The 17,564-nt window shown below is 41.5% G+C and overlaps 1 protein-coding gene across 4 annotated transcripts in view; it reads left to right on the plus strand.

Annotated features, from left to right (window-relative positions):
- LIMA1 (LIM domain and actin binding 1) overlaps positions 1-16,207 on the plus strand; it is an 86,031-nt gene extending 69,824 nt beyond the window's left edge. For all 4 annotated transcript variants that reach the window (XM_029955251.1, XM_029955252.1, XM_029955253.1 and 1 more), the window contains 4 exons: positions 2,374-2,431; positions 4,288-4,397; positions 11,346-11,479; positions 13,924-16,207. In XM_029955251.1, the coding sequence (XP_029811111.1) occupies positions 2,374-2,431; positions 4,288-4,397; positions 11,346-11,479; positions 13,924-14,932 (1,311 nt within the window). In that variant the 3' untranslated portion in view covers positions 14,933-16,207. The remainder of the gene's footprint in view (positions 1-2,373; positions 2,432-4,287; positions 4,398-11,345; positions 11,480-13,923) is intronic.
- Positions 16,208-17,564: the final 1,357 nt, after the last annotated feature.

The following is a 17,564-nucleotide window of genomic DNA, read 5'->3' on the forward strand; positions in this document are numbered from 1 at the left end:
AGTGATCACGAGCAGAGGAGGAGCAGAGAGAGAGAGAGAGAGAGAGAGAGAGAGAATCCCAGGCAGGCTCCACACTGCCAGTGCAGAGTCCAATACGGGACTCAAACTCTCAAATTATGAGATTATGGCCTAAACTGAAGTCAGGTGCTTAATTGTCTGAGCCACCCAAGTGCCCCTTGATCCCAGGTCTTTTTCTCAGAGTCATGAGTTCAAGCCCCATGTTGGGTGAATAGGTTACTTAAAAGTAGAATCTTAAAAAAAAAAAAAGGAATAACTGAGTTTAAATATTACATACTATAGAAAAGAAAGGTAAGGGTTACCTGAGTGGCTCAGTTGGTTAAGCGGCATACTCTTGATTTTGGCTCGGGTCATGATCTCACTCTCGTGGGATCGATTCCCAAGTTGGGCTCCATGCTTGGGATTCTCTTTCTCTGCCCCTCTCCCACTTGCTCTTTCTCTCTCTCTCTCTCAAAATAAATAAACTTAAAAAAAATTTTTAAGAGAAAAATATTCCTGGCATTGAAATGCCCCTGTCTACCCTAGGAGCATATAGTTGGAGAAATAGTCATCTGGAAAATAATGTTTGGATTGTCCCTAATCTAATTTCGTGTTTCCTTCTTGCTTGTCTTCACCCTGATTTGAAACTGGAGCTCTGAGCTGAACTGGAGGATCGAAACTTTTTAATTATAGCCTAAAAGGCATCAGTGCCACTAAACCATGAATTGAGGACTGGGTGGGAAGGAAAGGAGATAAAAGGAGATAAAGATAGTACATAGTCTTCAAGTACATACTGCAGATTCATAAACCCATGGCTGGCTTCAAATTCATAAAATTTTTCAGAGCCTTGCTTACCTTCCAGCTGTTTACCCAGCTTTTGTTAACCAGTACCTAAGAACTATTTGAACTTCAGCTTGTTAAAAAAGGACACTAGGTGCACTTGTCTGAAATAGAATATTTTGTCAAGGTATTGTTCTTCCCTTTCTCCTCTTATGATCGAATCTGTGCTTCTCTTTAATGAAATGTTTGAGCAGAGATCTCACATGCTCTGTCCTGGCTGGCCCTGTAGTGAAGTCAGCTGGTTGGGCATGTGCAATGATGTCATGATTGGCAGTAAGTTTACCCTCCATGTTCAAGGTGACCAAAATTAGAGGTGAGAGAACATCCTAGGGTGGATGCACCTCCTAATTAACAGGAATTGAAGAGCTTTTTGTTTCTTGCATTATCATTAAATGAAATAATGCGTGTAAGGTGATTATTCCAATACCTGGCACATACTAAACACTCAGTAAATGTTGGCTATTATCACACTGGTGTGTTCTATGCCGTGTCAGAATTCCTGTAATGAAAAAAGAGTAATGAGAAAAAACAACCATGTTATAAATTCAGGTGCAGTCAGCCAGTGACTTAATCTACATTGTAAATTTATTCCATAGAAACACTCAGCATTGCCCATACCTTCCCTGATATCTGAATGAAAGACTATTACATGCAGACTACACATTGGTTACCTATTGACTCTTCATGATTTTGAGTGTGAGGGAGGATACCCAGAAGGCCTGGGACCACCGGAAAGGAGAGGGAGAGCGCATAGAAATTTTTTATTTAAATTTGGTGCCTTCCTGGGAAGAGATCAGCACCTATACGCAAGATCTGCCATTTTGTTAAACACTGCCGCTTTGAGACTTGGGATTAAAAAGGAAGGGGCGCCTGAGTGGCTCAGTCAGTTAAGCACCGGACTTCAGCCCAGGTCAGGATTTCATGGTTTGTGCTGACAGCTCAGAGCCTGGAGCTGTGTCTCCCTCTCTCTCTGCCCCTCCCCCTCACTCAAATAAACATTAAAAAAAAAAAAACTTTTTTGAGGTTGGTTTTAGGTAAATTTATTGTTTAGCTATCAAGCTGTCTTCTGTACTGGCAAACTTGTTTCAGCAGAATGTGTCTGGTTGGGAAATTACCAAATAGGAAGCTAAAAAGAATAAGAATAGTTCCTAATGTAAAGACTCCATCTTGACTTGGAGTGAGTTACAGTTACATGGTGAGGAGCTTTGTTCTCTGATAGAGGATTTTGTTTTGCCTTTTTTTTTTTTTTTTGACAGTAGAAAGATGTGGTTTAGAAGTTCTTTTATAAAGGGAGATGATGCACACTTGGCAGTTGAGTGCAGTCTGTTTCTCCCGTTACTCTGTAATTGAGAGGCATGTTAATATCCTCATAAAAGACATTTTGCTGCCTCTTGTTTAAATGCTCAGCTGTTCTGGGGCCCGTTATTTCCCCCAGGCAGCCAGTGACTGACTAGAGTCAGCAGGTTTTTATGGCATTAACAGCAGTTTGCTCTTTTATTTTTAATGTGATTCTTAATCCCCCCACCCTTTTTGTAGGTTTCTGCAACTGAGAATAGCCTGGCAATCCGCCCCACCCCTTCTGAAGATGACTCCCGTAAGCATTTGTTCTCGGATCTGGAGGATGAGGTTCTTGTTCTGTGGTCTGTGTTTGGTCCGGGGATGTCTCCATTGCTGTCAGTGCTAAGAATGTAATATATTAAATCCAGTAATTTAGCTGATCAAATCTTTTCACTTGGTTTCAAGTGCTTGCCTACCCTTCACACATTCTATGGCTTAGGGAGAAGTTAAATTCAATATGATTTACTTGAGGCAAATTGAATACTTTCAGTGCTTCTCTCATTGAACTTATCATACCTTTTGTATCAAGTCTTTTCAGGCTTAAAGCTGTGAAAACTAATTTTGAAGCTTCATTTTAATATGAGATTGGCCAAGAAGGATTTTATTCACTTACAAGGATAAAGAATTGATATTTGAGCAACCTTTTAAACATATCTTTCTCTGCTTATCTAAATATGTACCATAGCTCACCCTCTAGCCAGATTCTAGAGATTTTCCTGTTGGTGCTGAATTTTTATCACCTTTTCACCCTATTTTTGAGTCATTTTGAGCCTCACATCTCCCAAAGACAAAAATATTTGGGTTTTTTTCCCTTACTCTGTCCACATTTGATTCTGATTTTCAGTGTATTTTTAAAAATACTTATGGATTTCTAGTTTCCCCCAGGATAATTACTTTACTAGACATTGAAAACTCAGCAACTAAGATAGAAATATGAGCTAAACAAATCTCTAGTAAATCCTACCTCAAAAAATTTCTGAGAGAAATTTGCTGCTTGAATCCAGGAACATTCCTTTGCAGGCATTTTGCTTGGACTAGAAATTTTTCTGAGTTTTGACTAGGTTTGCAAAACATTTGAAAAATAAGCCTAAATCTTTTAGTACTTTGTTGACCTAACTCTGGATTTTAAGGAATTCTTTTTTGGTTCCTTAGCATTTTTCTGTGCCTGTTCAGAGTTTTTGCAGTTAATAGATTGGCAGGAAATTAACTTATGCAAGTGACACATCAGTGATTATAGGGAAAAAAACTTATAGAGCCTTTTCCCATAATATTCATCCATGGATATCTGCTATGTAGGGCCAATGAAAAGACTGTGTCAGATTACACACACACACACACACACACACACACGTGTGCACATGCACATAGTATGAAATTTCTACCTCATATTCCTTCATTTTCCCAACTTCAGTTGAAGCACCCCAGAGGGAGTTATTGGGGGTGCTGACTACCAGAAAAGTCATTACTGTCTACAAACATCTTAAAAATGACATCTTCCAGGGACAGAAAGTTCCTCAGATCTGGTGATTTGTATTTCTGCTCTGTGTGTGGCTAAGGGCCAGAAAGCCTCCCAGCTCAGAATCTAAGAGCAAAGCTTTTAGCGTTAGAAAACTGTGCTGGGGTGCCTGGGTGTCTCAGTCGGTTGAGCATCCGGCTTCGGCTCAGGTCATGATCTCACGGTTCGTGGGTTCGAGCCCCGCATCGGGCTCTGTGCTGACAGCTAGCTCAGAGCCTGGAGCCCACTTCAGATTCTGTATTTCCCCCTCTCTCAGACCCTCCCCTGCTCATGCTGTCTCTCTCTCTCTCTCAAAAATAAAAACATTAAAAAAATTTTTTTTTAAATTTTTTTAAATGTTTTATTTATTTTTGATAAAGAGACAGAGCATGAGAGGGGGAGGGGCAGAGAGAGAAGGAGACACAGAACCAGAAGCAGGCCTAACCAAATGAGCCACCCAGGCACCCCAAAAAAATTTTTTTTAAAGAAAAAAAAAAAGAAAAACTGTTTCTCCAGGGGTTGAAAGGAAGGCACCAAAACTTTGCATTGGAGAAGAACCCATTTCTGAGACTTGACCAAAGGTGCTATAAAATTTCTTCCTTTTGTAACTCAAACAGGTAACTTCCTGGTTAAGAGTGAGGTCCAGCAGCCTGCCCCTCCCAAGCCACTAAGTCCAGATGCCAGAGCCTCCAGCCTCTCTGAAAGTTCTCCTCCCAAAGCAGTGAAGGTATGGTGGCAATTTCTCTCTGAGCCGTTAGACATTGGTTTACTGATAGAGCTCATTGCACTTTCTACCATTTATGTTCATTATAACCTATTTTGCTTTCCTGGGGATGAAAACACCAAATAAGGGCTTACTCAGGCCAGTCACTTTCCCTGGAAATCTTGTTTCTCCTGCTCAGGAAATCTTGTTTCTGAGCCCAGGAGGGGAGAGGTTCACTAATAGCTCTCAGCTTGAAACGTGGAAAATTCATGAAAGTTTTAAGGAAACCCTAAGTTAAAGAAAATTATGTTTTTGGAGGGAAAAAAATGCCCAACCCATAAATCTATAAATGGGTAAAAGACCACAAAATGGGAAATTCAAGAACTCTGTTAAACTAAATCAGTCATTGGATGGGGATGTGCATGTCAACTTAAAGATAGTGGCTCCCTGGTCTGAAGAGCTTGACCATAACATGATTAGTGGTTAAAGACTGTGCACATCGCAGTGGGGATTGGCCAGCGCATTTGCTATAAAAATGGGCATTCAGGTAACATTTATACGAGGGTATATAATAAATATTAGATGTTAAAGAACATTCAAATTTTTGTATCCTAAGAAAACTTTACCAGGCTGCTCAATCTGTGGCGGCCTTTTATTCATCAGTTTCTACAGTCTTTTCCCTTTCTGTGAACAAATATATACTCTCATAAAAATAAAGATTAAGAAAAAAAACCCAACACCTATTTTAGGCTTTATTACCTGACTTGTTTTAATGGAACACTTTGCTAATGTGGTGCTAATGTAGCTGTTTGGATTAATAACCAAACACTTCTTTAGTGTCTTTCTCCTCTGGTGCTCTCTTCTGTAGCCTGGTTTTGTTTGGAAAGTTTTAACATTTGAAAGAAACTCAGTAGGTAGAATTAGTGTTAAGATGGTATATAAGTGGCACCAGCCCTGTGGGTATCTCTCAGTTGTGGGCATGACTGGTACCTTGATCAAAGTTCTAGTGCACAAGAAAAGGATGAAAAGAGAACATAGGTGAAGGTTTGGAACAAAAAGAAGGAAGAAGAGAATCCAGGATTCAAAGGGTGAATTAAAAAAAGGGAAGGGAGAGGGGTGAAGAATGTAAACAAAAATCTTATGAGAAACAGATTTATGAGGAGAGTAAAGTTTATTGAAAAGGAATAAAAGGTGAAGAAAGTAGCCAGAGGACGCAAGTAAAAGGAGGAAGACCAGAGCTACAGGGATAGAGCTGCACATGTATTCAACACGACTCTTTTCTGGCCTGAAAGATCAGCTCATGCTGTCATCAGCACTTCCTTTGTCCAGTATCTGGAGTCCAACAAAGTAGTGAATGCCATGGGGTTAGTTTCTTCTCCGACAGCAATCCGGCCGAGATTTGAGTCCTTGGGTTGGGGTTCTGGATCAAGAACAGCCAGCAAATCCGACTTGGCAATGGACGTAGGGACTAGGGAAATTCCGTGGCTTATCTAAGAACTAAAATCTGTTCTTGAGTGTGTTTGAATTCTCAACCCAGTCTTGTTTCCTCCCTCAACTGCAAGGTCAGACCTCCTGGTACTGGGTGGGACTTTTGAGGTCCCTCCTTGACGCAGACTCAAGGATCTGAGCTGCTGAGTGATGAGTGACAGAGTGCACCTCCCGTGGGTCCCTCCCAGCATAACCAGGGACAAGAGGAGGTGGAGATGAAGCCCCCTCTGCCCTGCCCCAGGCCCGCGGCCGCTCCCTCCGGCCACTCAGCAGTAGAATGCAGACAGGCATGCTTTCACCAGACACACACCTCAGGTTTTGAATATTGTGTAAACACTGTGGAGTAAATTGACCTGGCTCCCTGTGTTTGCCTGTGGTCCAAAACTCAAAGGATTATGGTGTGCAGATACAGATGGGACTCGATCACATCCCCACTTTTATTTAAGGGTAGTTTCTTTTCTGCTCCTCAAATTTATCCATTACATTCTGAAAGCAAGCATACACACACACACACACACACACACACTTTAGTGTTTATAGGAAGAGCTGCTGGTGTAACTGGTATGGTGGTAGTAGACTATGCAACAGAAGTTGTTTCTGCACTTGGGGAAATTACATACAGCTAAGAATAAACTTGTTCACTCAGAATAGATTTTTAGGTTCCACACATCCTGCAAAAACTGTTCCTTAATGCTTATCTATCTATTATTGAAAACAGGGTATCTAAGGTAAAGAGTCAATTCATTTCAAACTTTAGCTCGATAAAGTAAAAAAAAATGATACTAGTCTTTACAAGTATGAGTTTCATTTGTATATTTTGGACACTGGCCAAATAATAGCTCAGTTGGTGAGACTTGGTGCTAATGAAATTGAAGTTGCAGGTTCATTCTCATAAGAGGTGTTCTGTCAGTGGACCCTGGGGGAAGGATCAGGACCTTTCTACTCAAGAGACCCAGAGGTCTCTTAGGGTTTCTGTCCTTCCACTGAAAGAAGTTGTCCCTTACATGTCTCCAGAAAGGAGGATAGGAAAAGGCAAGGAGGTGTGACCAGCCTGGGAACACCCGTTTGCCCGCATTAGGACAGACAAGGCTTCCTCACTGCTGATGGGTGTGGAGGGAAAGCATGGCAGACTGCATGAGAGGACACTCACACGCTCTGTGCCCTGCCAGCTGTCCCGTCGTCTCTGGACAGGGTAGGAGGTTTTATGCTATTTTGCAAAGCTGTCAGAATTATGCTAGAAGGGCATCTAGAAAAAAAAAAAGTGTTTTTTTTTTTTTTTTTTTACTATCTACACTATTACAGCTTATCAGAACACTAACCTTTCCTCTACATGTAGAGCAGTCTGTGTAAGATGTGAGTATCTCCAAAATGCTGTCAAAAAGCATTTCACAGAAAGCCGGGGAAAGAGCTAAGGCTGCACAGAGCTGGCCCAACCATTTACTATATATGAAGAATTTCAGTGTAATTACCTAGATATTTTTGCACAGATTAGAAAGGAGGGAACGAAAGACATGTTGTGGTGTTCTGAGGAATGGAAGTCTGACATCAACACAGAATTTTATTCTGTCCAAAGGTTAGTTAGCTTTACTGCTTGATGCCAGCTACCCCCCTCTATATTACATACATTACATATATATAATCTCCCAACTAGAACTATCATTAGACCGAAACATAGATGTAAGGCAAGAGGGTAAAAGAATGCAGATGTAGCAATTTACATTTATTGGAAAAGTAGCTTTAAGTAGGTGTTGATCAACAGAGGGCCTACTGTAAGACCCATCATGTGGGAAAGACATGACTGTTTATGAACATCAATTATGTATGTATTACCTCATCCATTCCTGAATATCCCAAAGATATTATCTACATATTTTAATTTGAAACAAAGTGAGGAAGTAGTTTGAACAAAGTAGTTTGTTCAAAGTGCTCAAGTGAGATTATTTCCATTTGGATTAGCATCTGCTCTCGTCCCCAAAGAGTTTCATTTAGTTATGGAAAAGTAGCATTGCAGGATAATTTAGAGAGTGCTCGATTGGTTTGTGAGTCAGGAGTACCTAGTTTTAATTTTAATTCTGTAATCGACCGTGTGAGCTTTGATAAGGCACCTGACATTCTGATGCTGTACTCTCCACATGTGAAAAAGAGTGAGGGAGGGGAGATGAAAAATACCTTACTAACTAAAAAAACATATATTTTAAAGATAAAAACTGTCCAACGTTCTAATATTGGCAGCATTTTAAACGTGGCTGCGCCAGGTCCCAGCATGCCATGGAAGCATGGGCAGGATATGTGCCAGGCCTACCATAATGGTGGAGATTTTTGGGCACTGACTGTTCTTCCTGTTGTCTGAATAGACATGGGGGCAATTACAGAAAAGTGGCCGAGAGCCCAGGACAGAGGAAGTAAAGGGAAGACACAGACGCAGCCACTCTGATTTGGCATATTACCAAGTTTGGATCCTCTTGACTTTATGAAACTGTAAGGCCCTCGGGCAGCTGCCGCATAAACATTAAATACTATTGAAAAGGGTCTATGTAAAAGCTGGATGGGAATAATGGGACTCTGATAGGTCTGGCTAGTTAGAAGCTTGTGGTTAGTCAGATGTTTGGGCTAGCAGCCTATTAATTTGATGTTGAGAGGAGGAGGATGGCTTTTCAGTTGTGTGGGTGAAGGCCCCATTCAGGAGAGAGCCATGGTGGGTCAGGTGTGGGAGGTGGTAAGACACTAAAGAATTGTTAATGAGACACTCCTTGTGTGGGTGAAGGCTCAGAAAAGCTCTTTCTCCTGAGCTGGGACGTGTTCCAGCCTCAGGTAGATATGAGTGAGGCTAATTTTGCCACAATTAGCAGAATTACTTGAAAAAGAAAGAAAACTGTGGTCTTGTTCTTGGATCAGGCCCGCACCTGAGTTTCAGCTCAGCTGTGGGAAAGCACTCCCGGCACACCAAATGCTGTGTATTTATTGAAGGTTCCTGTTTGTCTCTTCCAGCTTCTGCTTCCTGCTCCGGTACCTAATTTCTGCTCCTGCCTTCCACTTTCCTCCTAACGTGAGCTCAGCTTTAAGCTTTCTCTCAGGTTTTCCTTTCTGTTCACTGGGCCACACCCTCCTACAGTGTGTTTTCTGTATGTTTGTCATGGAGGCGTGCCCTGTAGGTCTCCATTCCCTGTAAGCAGAATAATGCCTGTCTCCCCTTGTACCATGTGAAATTCCTGTCCTCTGCTCAGTCTCTGCTGACCAGAATGACTACTATGCTAAGTCAAGTGTTAAAAATACAGAAGCCACCCTGCAGCTGAAAAAGATTTTTAGTCTGATAAATAAATACATTTTTGGCCTATTACTTTTATATTATGTGAATTGTGATTTATACAGGATCTCTCCATTGCCATCAACTGTACTATTATACCCAAATTTTATTTTGCATTTTAATGTATTTCCTGCTTGCTAGACAAGGACCTAGTTCTTTTCGGAGAAAATCCAATTAAAACTATGCAGTGACATCTCCACTTAGTTCTATCTTGTTAAAAGAGGCCATATAAGAATTCTGAGCTCCGGGGCGCCTGGGTGGCTCAATCAGTTTAAGTGTCTGACTTTGGCTCAGGTCATGATCTCACAGGTTCATGAGTTCAGGCCCCGCATTGGGCTCTGTGCTGACTGTTCAGAGCCAGAGGCCTGCTTTGGATTCTGCATCTCTCTCTTTCTCTCTCTCTCTCCCTCTCTCTCTCTCTCTCTCTCTCTCCCTCTCTCTCTCTGCCTCTGCCCCTTCCCCCTGTGTGCTCTATCTCCCTCTCTCTCTTTCAAAACATATATAAACACTTAAAAAAAAAAAAGAATTCTGAGCTCCAAACAATGCCCTAATTACTTCCAACAGCATTCAATTACGATAACATTTGATCATATTTAAACACCTCTCCTAAGCTTGATAAACTAGGTTGAACCTGTCTTTAATTATTACAGTTTTTCTTTTTAGGACTCTAACCTTAGGAATGGACGAGGGCTGTTGACAAGCCATTTCCACTTAGTTCTCTTCCTTCATTCTTAAATCCCTTGGTGCTATTTGGGAGTTTACCACTAAACTATATTAAACTCCCTTTTATAGAGCTTTCCCATTATGGCCATTTTTTGGTCCATTTTCTACTTTTGTTTCCTGTCCAAATCTACTTGGAAAACCATTCCTATTTTTTGCTTTACTTCCTGGTGAATCATGTAGCAAGTGAACCAGCAGTCTGATTCTTTCATGGGACTATTTTTGTGTGTGTGGTTTTTTTTTAAATGAAAATTCTATCTTGCCCATAACCTGGTTTATTTTAGGCTTATCTTAACTCCTCAGGTCCTGGACCTTGGGACTAATTTGCATTAGTTACCACCACCTGGATCTTAGCGGCAACGCCCCTCCCCCCTGGCCACCTAAGCTGCTTCAGCATTTACTGGATAAGGTGTTTCTGTTGGGGCTAGTCAAGAGTTATTTACATACACCCAGAGACTTCTTACCCCCAACACCTGATGGCCATGTAACCATTTCTTATGTAACAACTTGCAGTTTGTTAATTCTGGCTTTCATCAGCGCTGGACCACCAACTATTCTGTGTTCTTTAGGATTGGGACTACCAGCTAGAACATCTGTGCTCACACCACTCTGCACACTATACAGGTAGTTCATGAATTCCCAGTCTATTATGACCTTTCTCTCCCTATTAAAGTAGTTTTATTCTCCACTGGGTGGTTTTGTTTTTGTTTTTTAAAATAGACTCCATGCCCAACTTGGAGCTCTAACTCCTAACCCTGAGATCAAGTGTGGCATATTCTCTGCTGAGCCAGCCAGGCGCCCCCTCCATTGGTTTCTGAGAAGATTCTAGCTTTGTGGGACTGTGCTCTCTTCTGGATGTCCTAGTAAAATTGGTTGTCTCTTTAAAGTTATTACAGTTAACTGTCAGCTTTAACTTATTTAAAAATTATGCCTAGTGGATAAAATAATATACCAAATTAGGATTATAAACAGAGGGGACTAAACGATGCCTTATCAAATTGCCTTTTCCTAATTCCCAAAGTTTAATGCTCTTCCTCTCCTTTAAATTTATCCCTTTCAAAATCATACAGAAGTCTGTCCTGCTTTGACTAGGCACTTGAATCAAACAAGCATCTGTGTGTGATGACATTTTCTCCTAGTTTCCTGTCTTTGGAAACATTTTGTATGTTCTTTCGTGGGTGGGTGTGTGTGTGTGCACGCGTGTGCGCGTGTGTGTGTGCGCGTGTGCGCGCGCGCTCGTCTAAGCCTCTCTCTGCAATCCCGCCCTAGCTTGGGGCAGCCAGTCGGGGAAAGGAATCCAGGAGAGCTTCCTGGCCTTAAAGAGTCCGTCGTTAGTGTTACCATGAGAATTGACAGGTAAGGGAGACTTTAGCTAACAAAGTAAAACCAGGGTACACCGCAGCAGAGCACTAACTCCCCCTTGCCTGTGCTAGCTAACGCTGTCCTTTTCCTTTTCCCAGAAGTTTCAAGCACCTGCAAGAGAGACTTGCGTGGAATGTCAGAAGACAGTCTACCCAATGGAGCGGCTCTTAGCCAACCAGCAGGTGTTTCACATCAGTTGCTTCCGGTGCTCCTATTGCAACAACAAACTTAGGTAAGCTAAGCTAACCAGCCATCTCTCTGCACTTTTGGACCTCCGGAGGGTCCTGGGAGCACTGGTGCTGGAAGCTGTTATACCAGGAGCCCACTGTTGAAAGCCCTTGAAAAAAGTAAAAATTACCATTTAGTGGCAAGTATTTCATATCATATGATAGTGGTGTTTGGAACTTCTTGGTATATTGGTATCTTGGTTTACATTTTTCATTTACATGGAACTTAAATCATGTGGGTGGTGGATAAAACCACTTGTGACTTAATTTAGTAGAATATTTTCCTTTGGTCTCACAGAATCATAAAGTTAAATTTTTTTAAGTCAATTTATTTTAGATTGAGGGAGAAGAGGGAGCTTGGGAGGAGCAGATAGAGGGAGAGAGAATCACTCCCCCACTGTTAGCCCACAGCCTGATATGGGGCTTGAACCCATGAACCGTGAGTTCATGACTTGAGCTGAAAACAAGAGTCAGATGTTCAAGTGCCTGAGCCATTCAGGCGCCCCTTTAAAGCTGAAAAATCTAGGGGTACCTGGGTGGCTCAGTCAGTTAAGCATCTGACTTCAGCCCAGGTCATGACCTCACAGTTTGTGGGTTTGAGCTCTGCATTGGGCTCTGTGCTGATAGCTCAGAGCCTGGAGCCTGTTTCAGATTCTGTCTCCTTCTCTCTCTGCCCCTCCCCTGCTCATGCTCTGTCTCTCTCTGTGTCTCGCAAAAATAAATAAAATGTTAAAAAATTATTTTTTTAAAAAAAGCTAAGAAATCTTAAGAGTTCAGGGGTGCCTGGGTGGCTCAGTCAATTGAGCATCCAACTCTGGATTCCGGCTCAGGTCTTGATCTCACAGTTTCGTGAATTCGAGTCCTAGGTAGGGCTCTGCACTGACTGCACAGAGCCTGCTTGAGATTCTCCATCTCTCTCTGCCCCTCCCCAACTTGCACTCTGTCTCTCTCAAAATCAATAAACTTAAAAAAAAAAAGAGTATAATTGTTTATTACTTGAAAATGTCCCAAACACTGTATAAATGGTTATAACAGCAATAATAATGGGCATTAAGAGCATGTATTTTTCTATATATTGCTTCCTCTTATGTATGAGAAAATAATTATGTATCATTTCTTCCAAGTAACTCAAAGTATGGATACAAATGTGGTAATTTGGGGACATATTCCATATTAACTCTAATCATAGAGTCTTAGAGAAGAAAGTAACCAGGATGTCATTTCCTCCAGCTTTTCTTTCAGAGCAAGCATTCCTTCTAAAATACTCTTGAGGGGCGCCTGGGTGGCTCAGTCAGTTGGGCGTCTGACTCTTGATTTCACCTTGGGTCATGATCTCACAGTTCACGGGGTCCAGCCCTGCATTGAGCTCTGCACTGACATCACGGAGCCTGCTTGGGATTCTCTCTCTCCCCCTCTCTTTCTTCCCCTCCTCCACTTGCTCACTCACTCAAAAATAAATAAAAATACTCTTGAAAGACATGCTGGCATCTGTGTGGCACTTTTGCAGGGGTGGGTAGACTACCACCCCGTTCCAATGTAAGATAGCTCTAGCCCAACAATTTTTCCTTTTGTCGAGCCAATGTGTGCCTCTGTAACTTTCTCTCATTGTTTCTTTTTCTGCCCATGGTTTTAACTTTTTTTCTGCAAAGCATATTTTTCTAAGCTTCTGATTTTTTGTATCCCTTCTGAGGAAATGCTGTTGTATCCATACTGTTACCCTGCAAGAGACACCAAATCTCCTAAAGGCCTATCCAGCACTGACATTAGAGTAGATTTACTTCCCAGCGACTCTGCTTCTATAAACCATATTCATTCAGTAGCATCTAGTCAGTGCAATTCATTTGCAAAGCATTATATCTACTCCTTTTTTTTTAATTTTTTAATGTTTTATTTATTTTGATACAGAGAGAGACAGAGCATGAGAGGGGGGAAGGGCAGAGAGAGAAGGAGACACAGAACCAGAAGCAGGCTCCAGGCTCTGAGCTGTCAGCACAGAGCCTGTCGTGGGGCTTGAACCCACGAATGTGAGATCTGACCTGAGCCGAAGTCGGAGGCTTAACCAACTGAGCCACCCAGGCACCCCCATTTTTGAGAAATATATTAGGGGTCAGAGATAGGTGGGATTACCTAGGGAAGACTTCCTGGAAGAAAAATTTTTTAAAACAGTTTTGACAGAGGGGAGTGAAATCATTTGGAAATAGGAAGATGTACCATATGAATGTCTGGTGAAGCTTCAGGCCTAGAAGTGAGCATTTTTTTAATAAGGGTAATAAGACAAACGTGCTTGAAAGGGAAGGAGTAAAGAATCCTAGGTGATTGAGGTACTTTTAAAGGTATTTTTCTCACTTAGCATGTTCTGAAAAGACTGAAGTTGCCAAATTTCAGCCTGCTAGTATAAATAAGAGTATATAGATTTATCAATTTTATGCTCTTTTTCTCTTAACAACAGTCTAGGAACATATGCATCTTTACACGGGAGAATCTACTGCAAGCCTCACTTCAATCAGCTCTTTAAAGCTAAAGGCAACTATGACGAAGGCTTTGGACACAGACCACACAAGGATCTGTGGGCAAGCAAAAATGAAAATGAAGGGTCATTAGAGAGACCGGCCCACCTTCCAGTTGCAGGGGAGACCCCTCAGAGCCCAGGGGTCGAAGATGCCCCCATTGCTAAGGTGGGTGTGCTTACAGCAAGTATGGAAGCCAAGGCGTCCTCTCAGCCAGAGAAAGAAGACAAGCCAGCTGAAACCAAGAAACTGAAGATCGCCTGGCCACCCCCTACTGAACTTGGTAGTTCAGGAAGTACCTTAGAGGAAGGGATCAAAGTATCCAAGCCCAAATGGCCTCCCGAGGATGAAATCAGCAAGCCTGAAGCTCCTGAGGATGTAGATCTGGATCTGAAGAAGCTAAGACGATCTTCTTCGCTGAAAGAAAGAAGCCGCCCGTTCACTGTGGCGGCTTCATTTCGAACCACTTCAGTCAAGAGCCCCAAAATCTTGCCCCCACCTATCAGGAAAGGGTGGAGCACGTCAGAGCAGAGTGAGGAGTTTATAGGAGGAATGACAACAGAAAGGAAACCACCGGAAAATGCTAGTGCCTCTGAAAAGAATGGTAGTGTGGGAAAAACAATCTGGCCAAACAAAGAGTCTAAAGGAGGGGAGGCAGGGAGGAGAAGCAAGGAAGATCATGGATTCGGGATGGGGAGTGAGAGTCTTACAGAAAACGGTGCAAGCTTAGATGAAAATGATGGAAACCTCAAAGAGCGGTCTCCACTAGAACCCAAGTCTACAAATTGGTCTGGTTTTGCAGACAGCACCTCCCCTAAAGAATTCAGTACCCAGGATCAGAAATCCCAGGATGTGGGATTCTGGGAGGGAGAAGTAGTCAACGAGCTGTCTGTGGAGGAACAGATAAAGAGAAATAGGTACTATGATGAGGACGAGGATGATGAGGAATGACAAACTGCAATGGTGCTGGGCCTTCAGTCTGTGTTAGTGTTAGTAAGCCACTGCCCTTTCTCGAAGTGATGCACGCAAACAGGTGTCTTAGCATGAACTGTCATGTATGTGGAAGTAGCTCTAGAGGAGTTCTTGCTTCAAAAAAAATCCCATACTGCAGCTTAAGTGAACCAATTCTAAATGCTATAGATAATATTACTTAAGTCCTCTATTTTAGCAATGATGATATACATAAGTGCTTTAAGGTCTTATGGTGGGGAAGGGTATGCCAACTGATAGAGTCCAGACTCCACCGTCTTCCCAAAAGGCAATACAAAGATAGATGATTAGTAGCACATTGTTACATTTCAACTATGGAATTAGGGAACATACAGAAGGGGTTTAGGGACCTAAACATTATGACTGAATGCACTTTAGTATAAAGGGCACAGTTTGTGTATTTTTAAATGGATACCAATTTATTTAGCATTTATCTGTTAAGAAATCAAATATTTAATCTTTAAAACATTTTTAGGTTAATTTTTCTCACTCTGATATACATGGGGAATTTATTGCTTTGCATCCCATTCTCTCAGCCACATCCTGAACTGGATTATTGAGAAATAACACAACTGTTCTTTGGGGGCACTTTTTGAGCACATTCGGTGCTCAAGAGATCCACGATCTCTCAAATAAGCTCTGGTATTTGCCAATGAGTCTGACTACACCCCAAATGATTTCTTTCTTCTTTGGTGGTATCTGTGCAACTCATAATTTACTGAAAGCTACAATGTTTTTTTATAAGATCTTTTGTATTGCTGTTTGCCATGTTGCATGTTAAAGCAAAATGAGGAGTTTAAAGAAGGAATAACAGAAAAAAAACTGCCTTAACCCACTTGAGCGCAGACCCCCAGACCTTATATTCCACTTCCGATGTCCCCTTTCTGGGACACTAGTATCTTTTTTAATACTTACCAGCTCTGAAATGTATTGATTTTCATGGCAGACAGTATTCTCGGGGTGCAATTAAACCAATTATAGGCCTTGGGGAGGGGGGTGATGGTTTTCTAATAGTTAAAGCTTTGGAACATAAACTTGAGTACACTTGTTGTACATAATCGATATTTCAAATTGTATTCGGGGGAGAGAGATGTTTTAAGCCATAGGCTTTTCTTTGTACTGCATTTTTAGAGATTTAGCTCTAGTATTTTTTAGAGATGTAAAATATTCTGCTTTCTTATAGTCTTGCTTAGTCTGAAACATTTTTATTCAATAAAGCTTTTAATTTACATCTGAGCTTTTCAGTCTTCCTTTTCCATTATAATTTTACACTGTGACAGTCTCTCAAGACCTCCTTTTACTTTAGAAGTTTGGGAAGAAAAGGCAAATGGATCTGATGCATTTTAAGTGAAGAGAGGTGTTATGACTATATATCACCACTAGATGGGGGCGTTGGGTCGAGCTTGGGCTTTGATCCTAAAGGAGGACACATTTTTCTGAAAAATTGAGCAACTTGGCAAGAAAATTAGTGTGTACATTCAAAATGAGCCATTTAACAATTCAAAATCTGATGATGGTTTTTTTATTGTCAGTTGTACTCAACATTCAATAATTCACCTTGCAATTTTGCCTAACATGCTAAAGAGAATTTCCAGGTGTCTCTGTTTGAAAATGGATTTGTTTTCCACCCTGGGCAGAGGCATACTTGGTTGTTTGATTTCCTTGCCTGTAGAGGAAACTGCCCCAATAGTTAAAACACTTTTTTTTTTGAGATAGGCACACTTTTTGAGTCATCTGTTACATGTTCCAGGGTCCTGCCTGGTCTTCCAAATGGATGGTGGGGTATTACTTGCTGCTCTTGGCCCCATCACAGGCTGAAGTCTTTTAGAAAGTCCTGTTCACTGAAGCTCCTGATGACATTCATAAAATATCTAATGCTGGCTTGAACTTAGCTACATTTACTGTGTGACTCACTGCTACTCCAACCATCCACCTGGTACTCACTGAATCTACTGATTTTATACAAAAAAGTTTGAGTACCTATGGCCAGCATTTATGGATATCACTTGAGTATGTCACCAAGTATCAGGTATGCAGGGACTGAGATTAACTGTATATTATGGGAACAGAGAATAGGAACAGAGAGTAGAAACAAGCACTTGCTCCATATCTATATAATAAAAGGTTGTTCTTATCAGGAGAATGACCAGGTAACATTAAACATTATTAGAAAACAGAAGAACCTACAGCCAAAGTGTTTCTCTAAGCTTTCTGAATGAAGGCAACTTGTTTGGGCTTGGTAGGTCAGTGGTAGCAACAGGATGATGTGTTTTCCTGTTGGTAAAAGAAGAAAAGGGGCCAACTTGGGACCTGAGATGGTTAAGGAGACTCTTCATGACTACTACCGGGCCAACTTAGTTCTACCCACTTGCTGGTTGGGTCACTCCTGGACGAAGTGAAAGTGGCAGAAACTTTATGTTCATTACATATTTCCTTAACTATATATTTTCTAACAGTGAGGATGTCGGGAAATGGTACAAATGTATCTTTGGGGGGATACACCTTGAGACCAAGATCACTGAGTGCTTGTTCCTGCATGCCAAATTCTTTGTTCCTTGGGGCTCTAATTTGGATTCCCAGGGATCAGGGAGAG

The sequence above is a fragment of the Suricata suricatta genome, chromosome 10 (assembly GCF_006229205.1).
Source record: "Suricata suricatta isolate VVHF042 chromosome 10, meerkat_22Aug2017_6uvM2_HiC, whole genome shotgun sequence".
In the NCBI taxonomy this organism is placed as follows: domain Eukaryota; kingdom Metazoa; phylum Chordata; class Mammalia; order Carnivora; family Herpestidae; genus Suricata; species Suricata suricatta.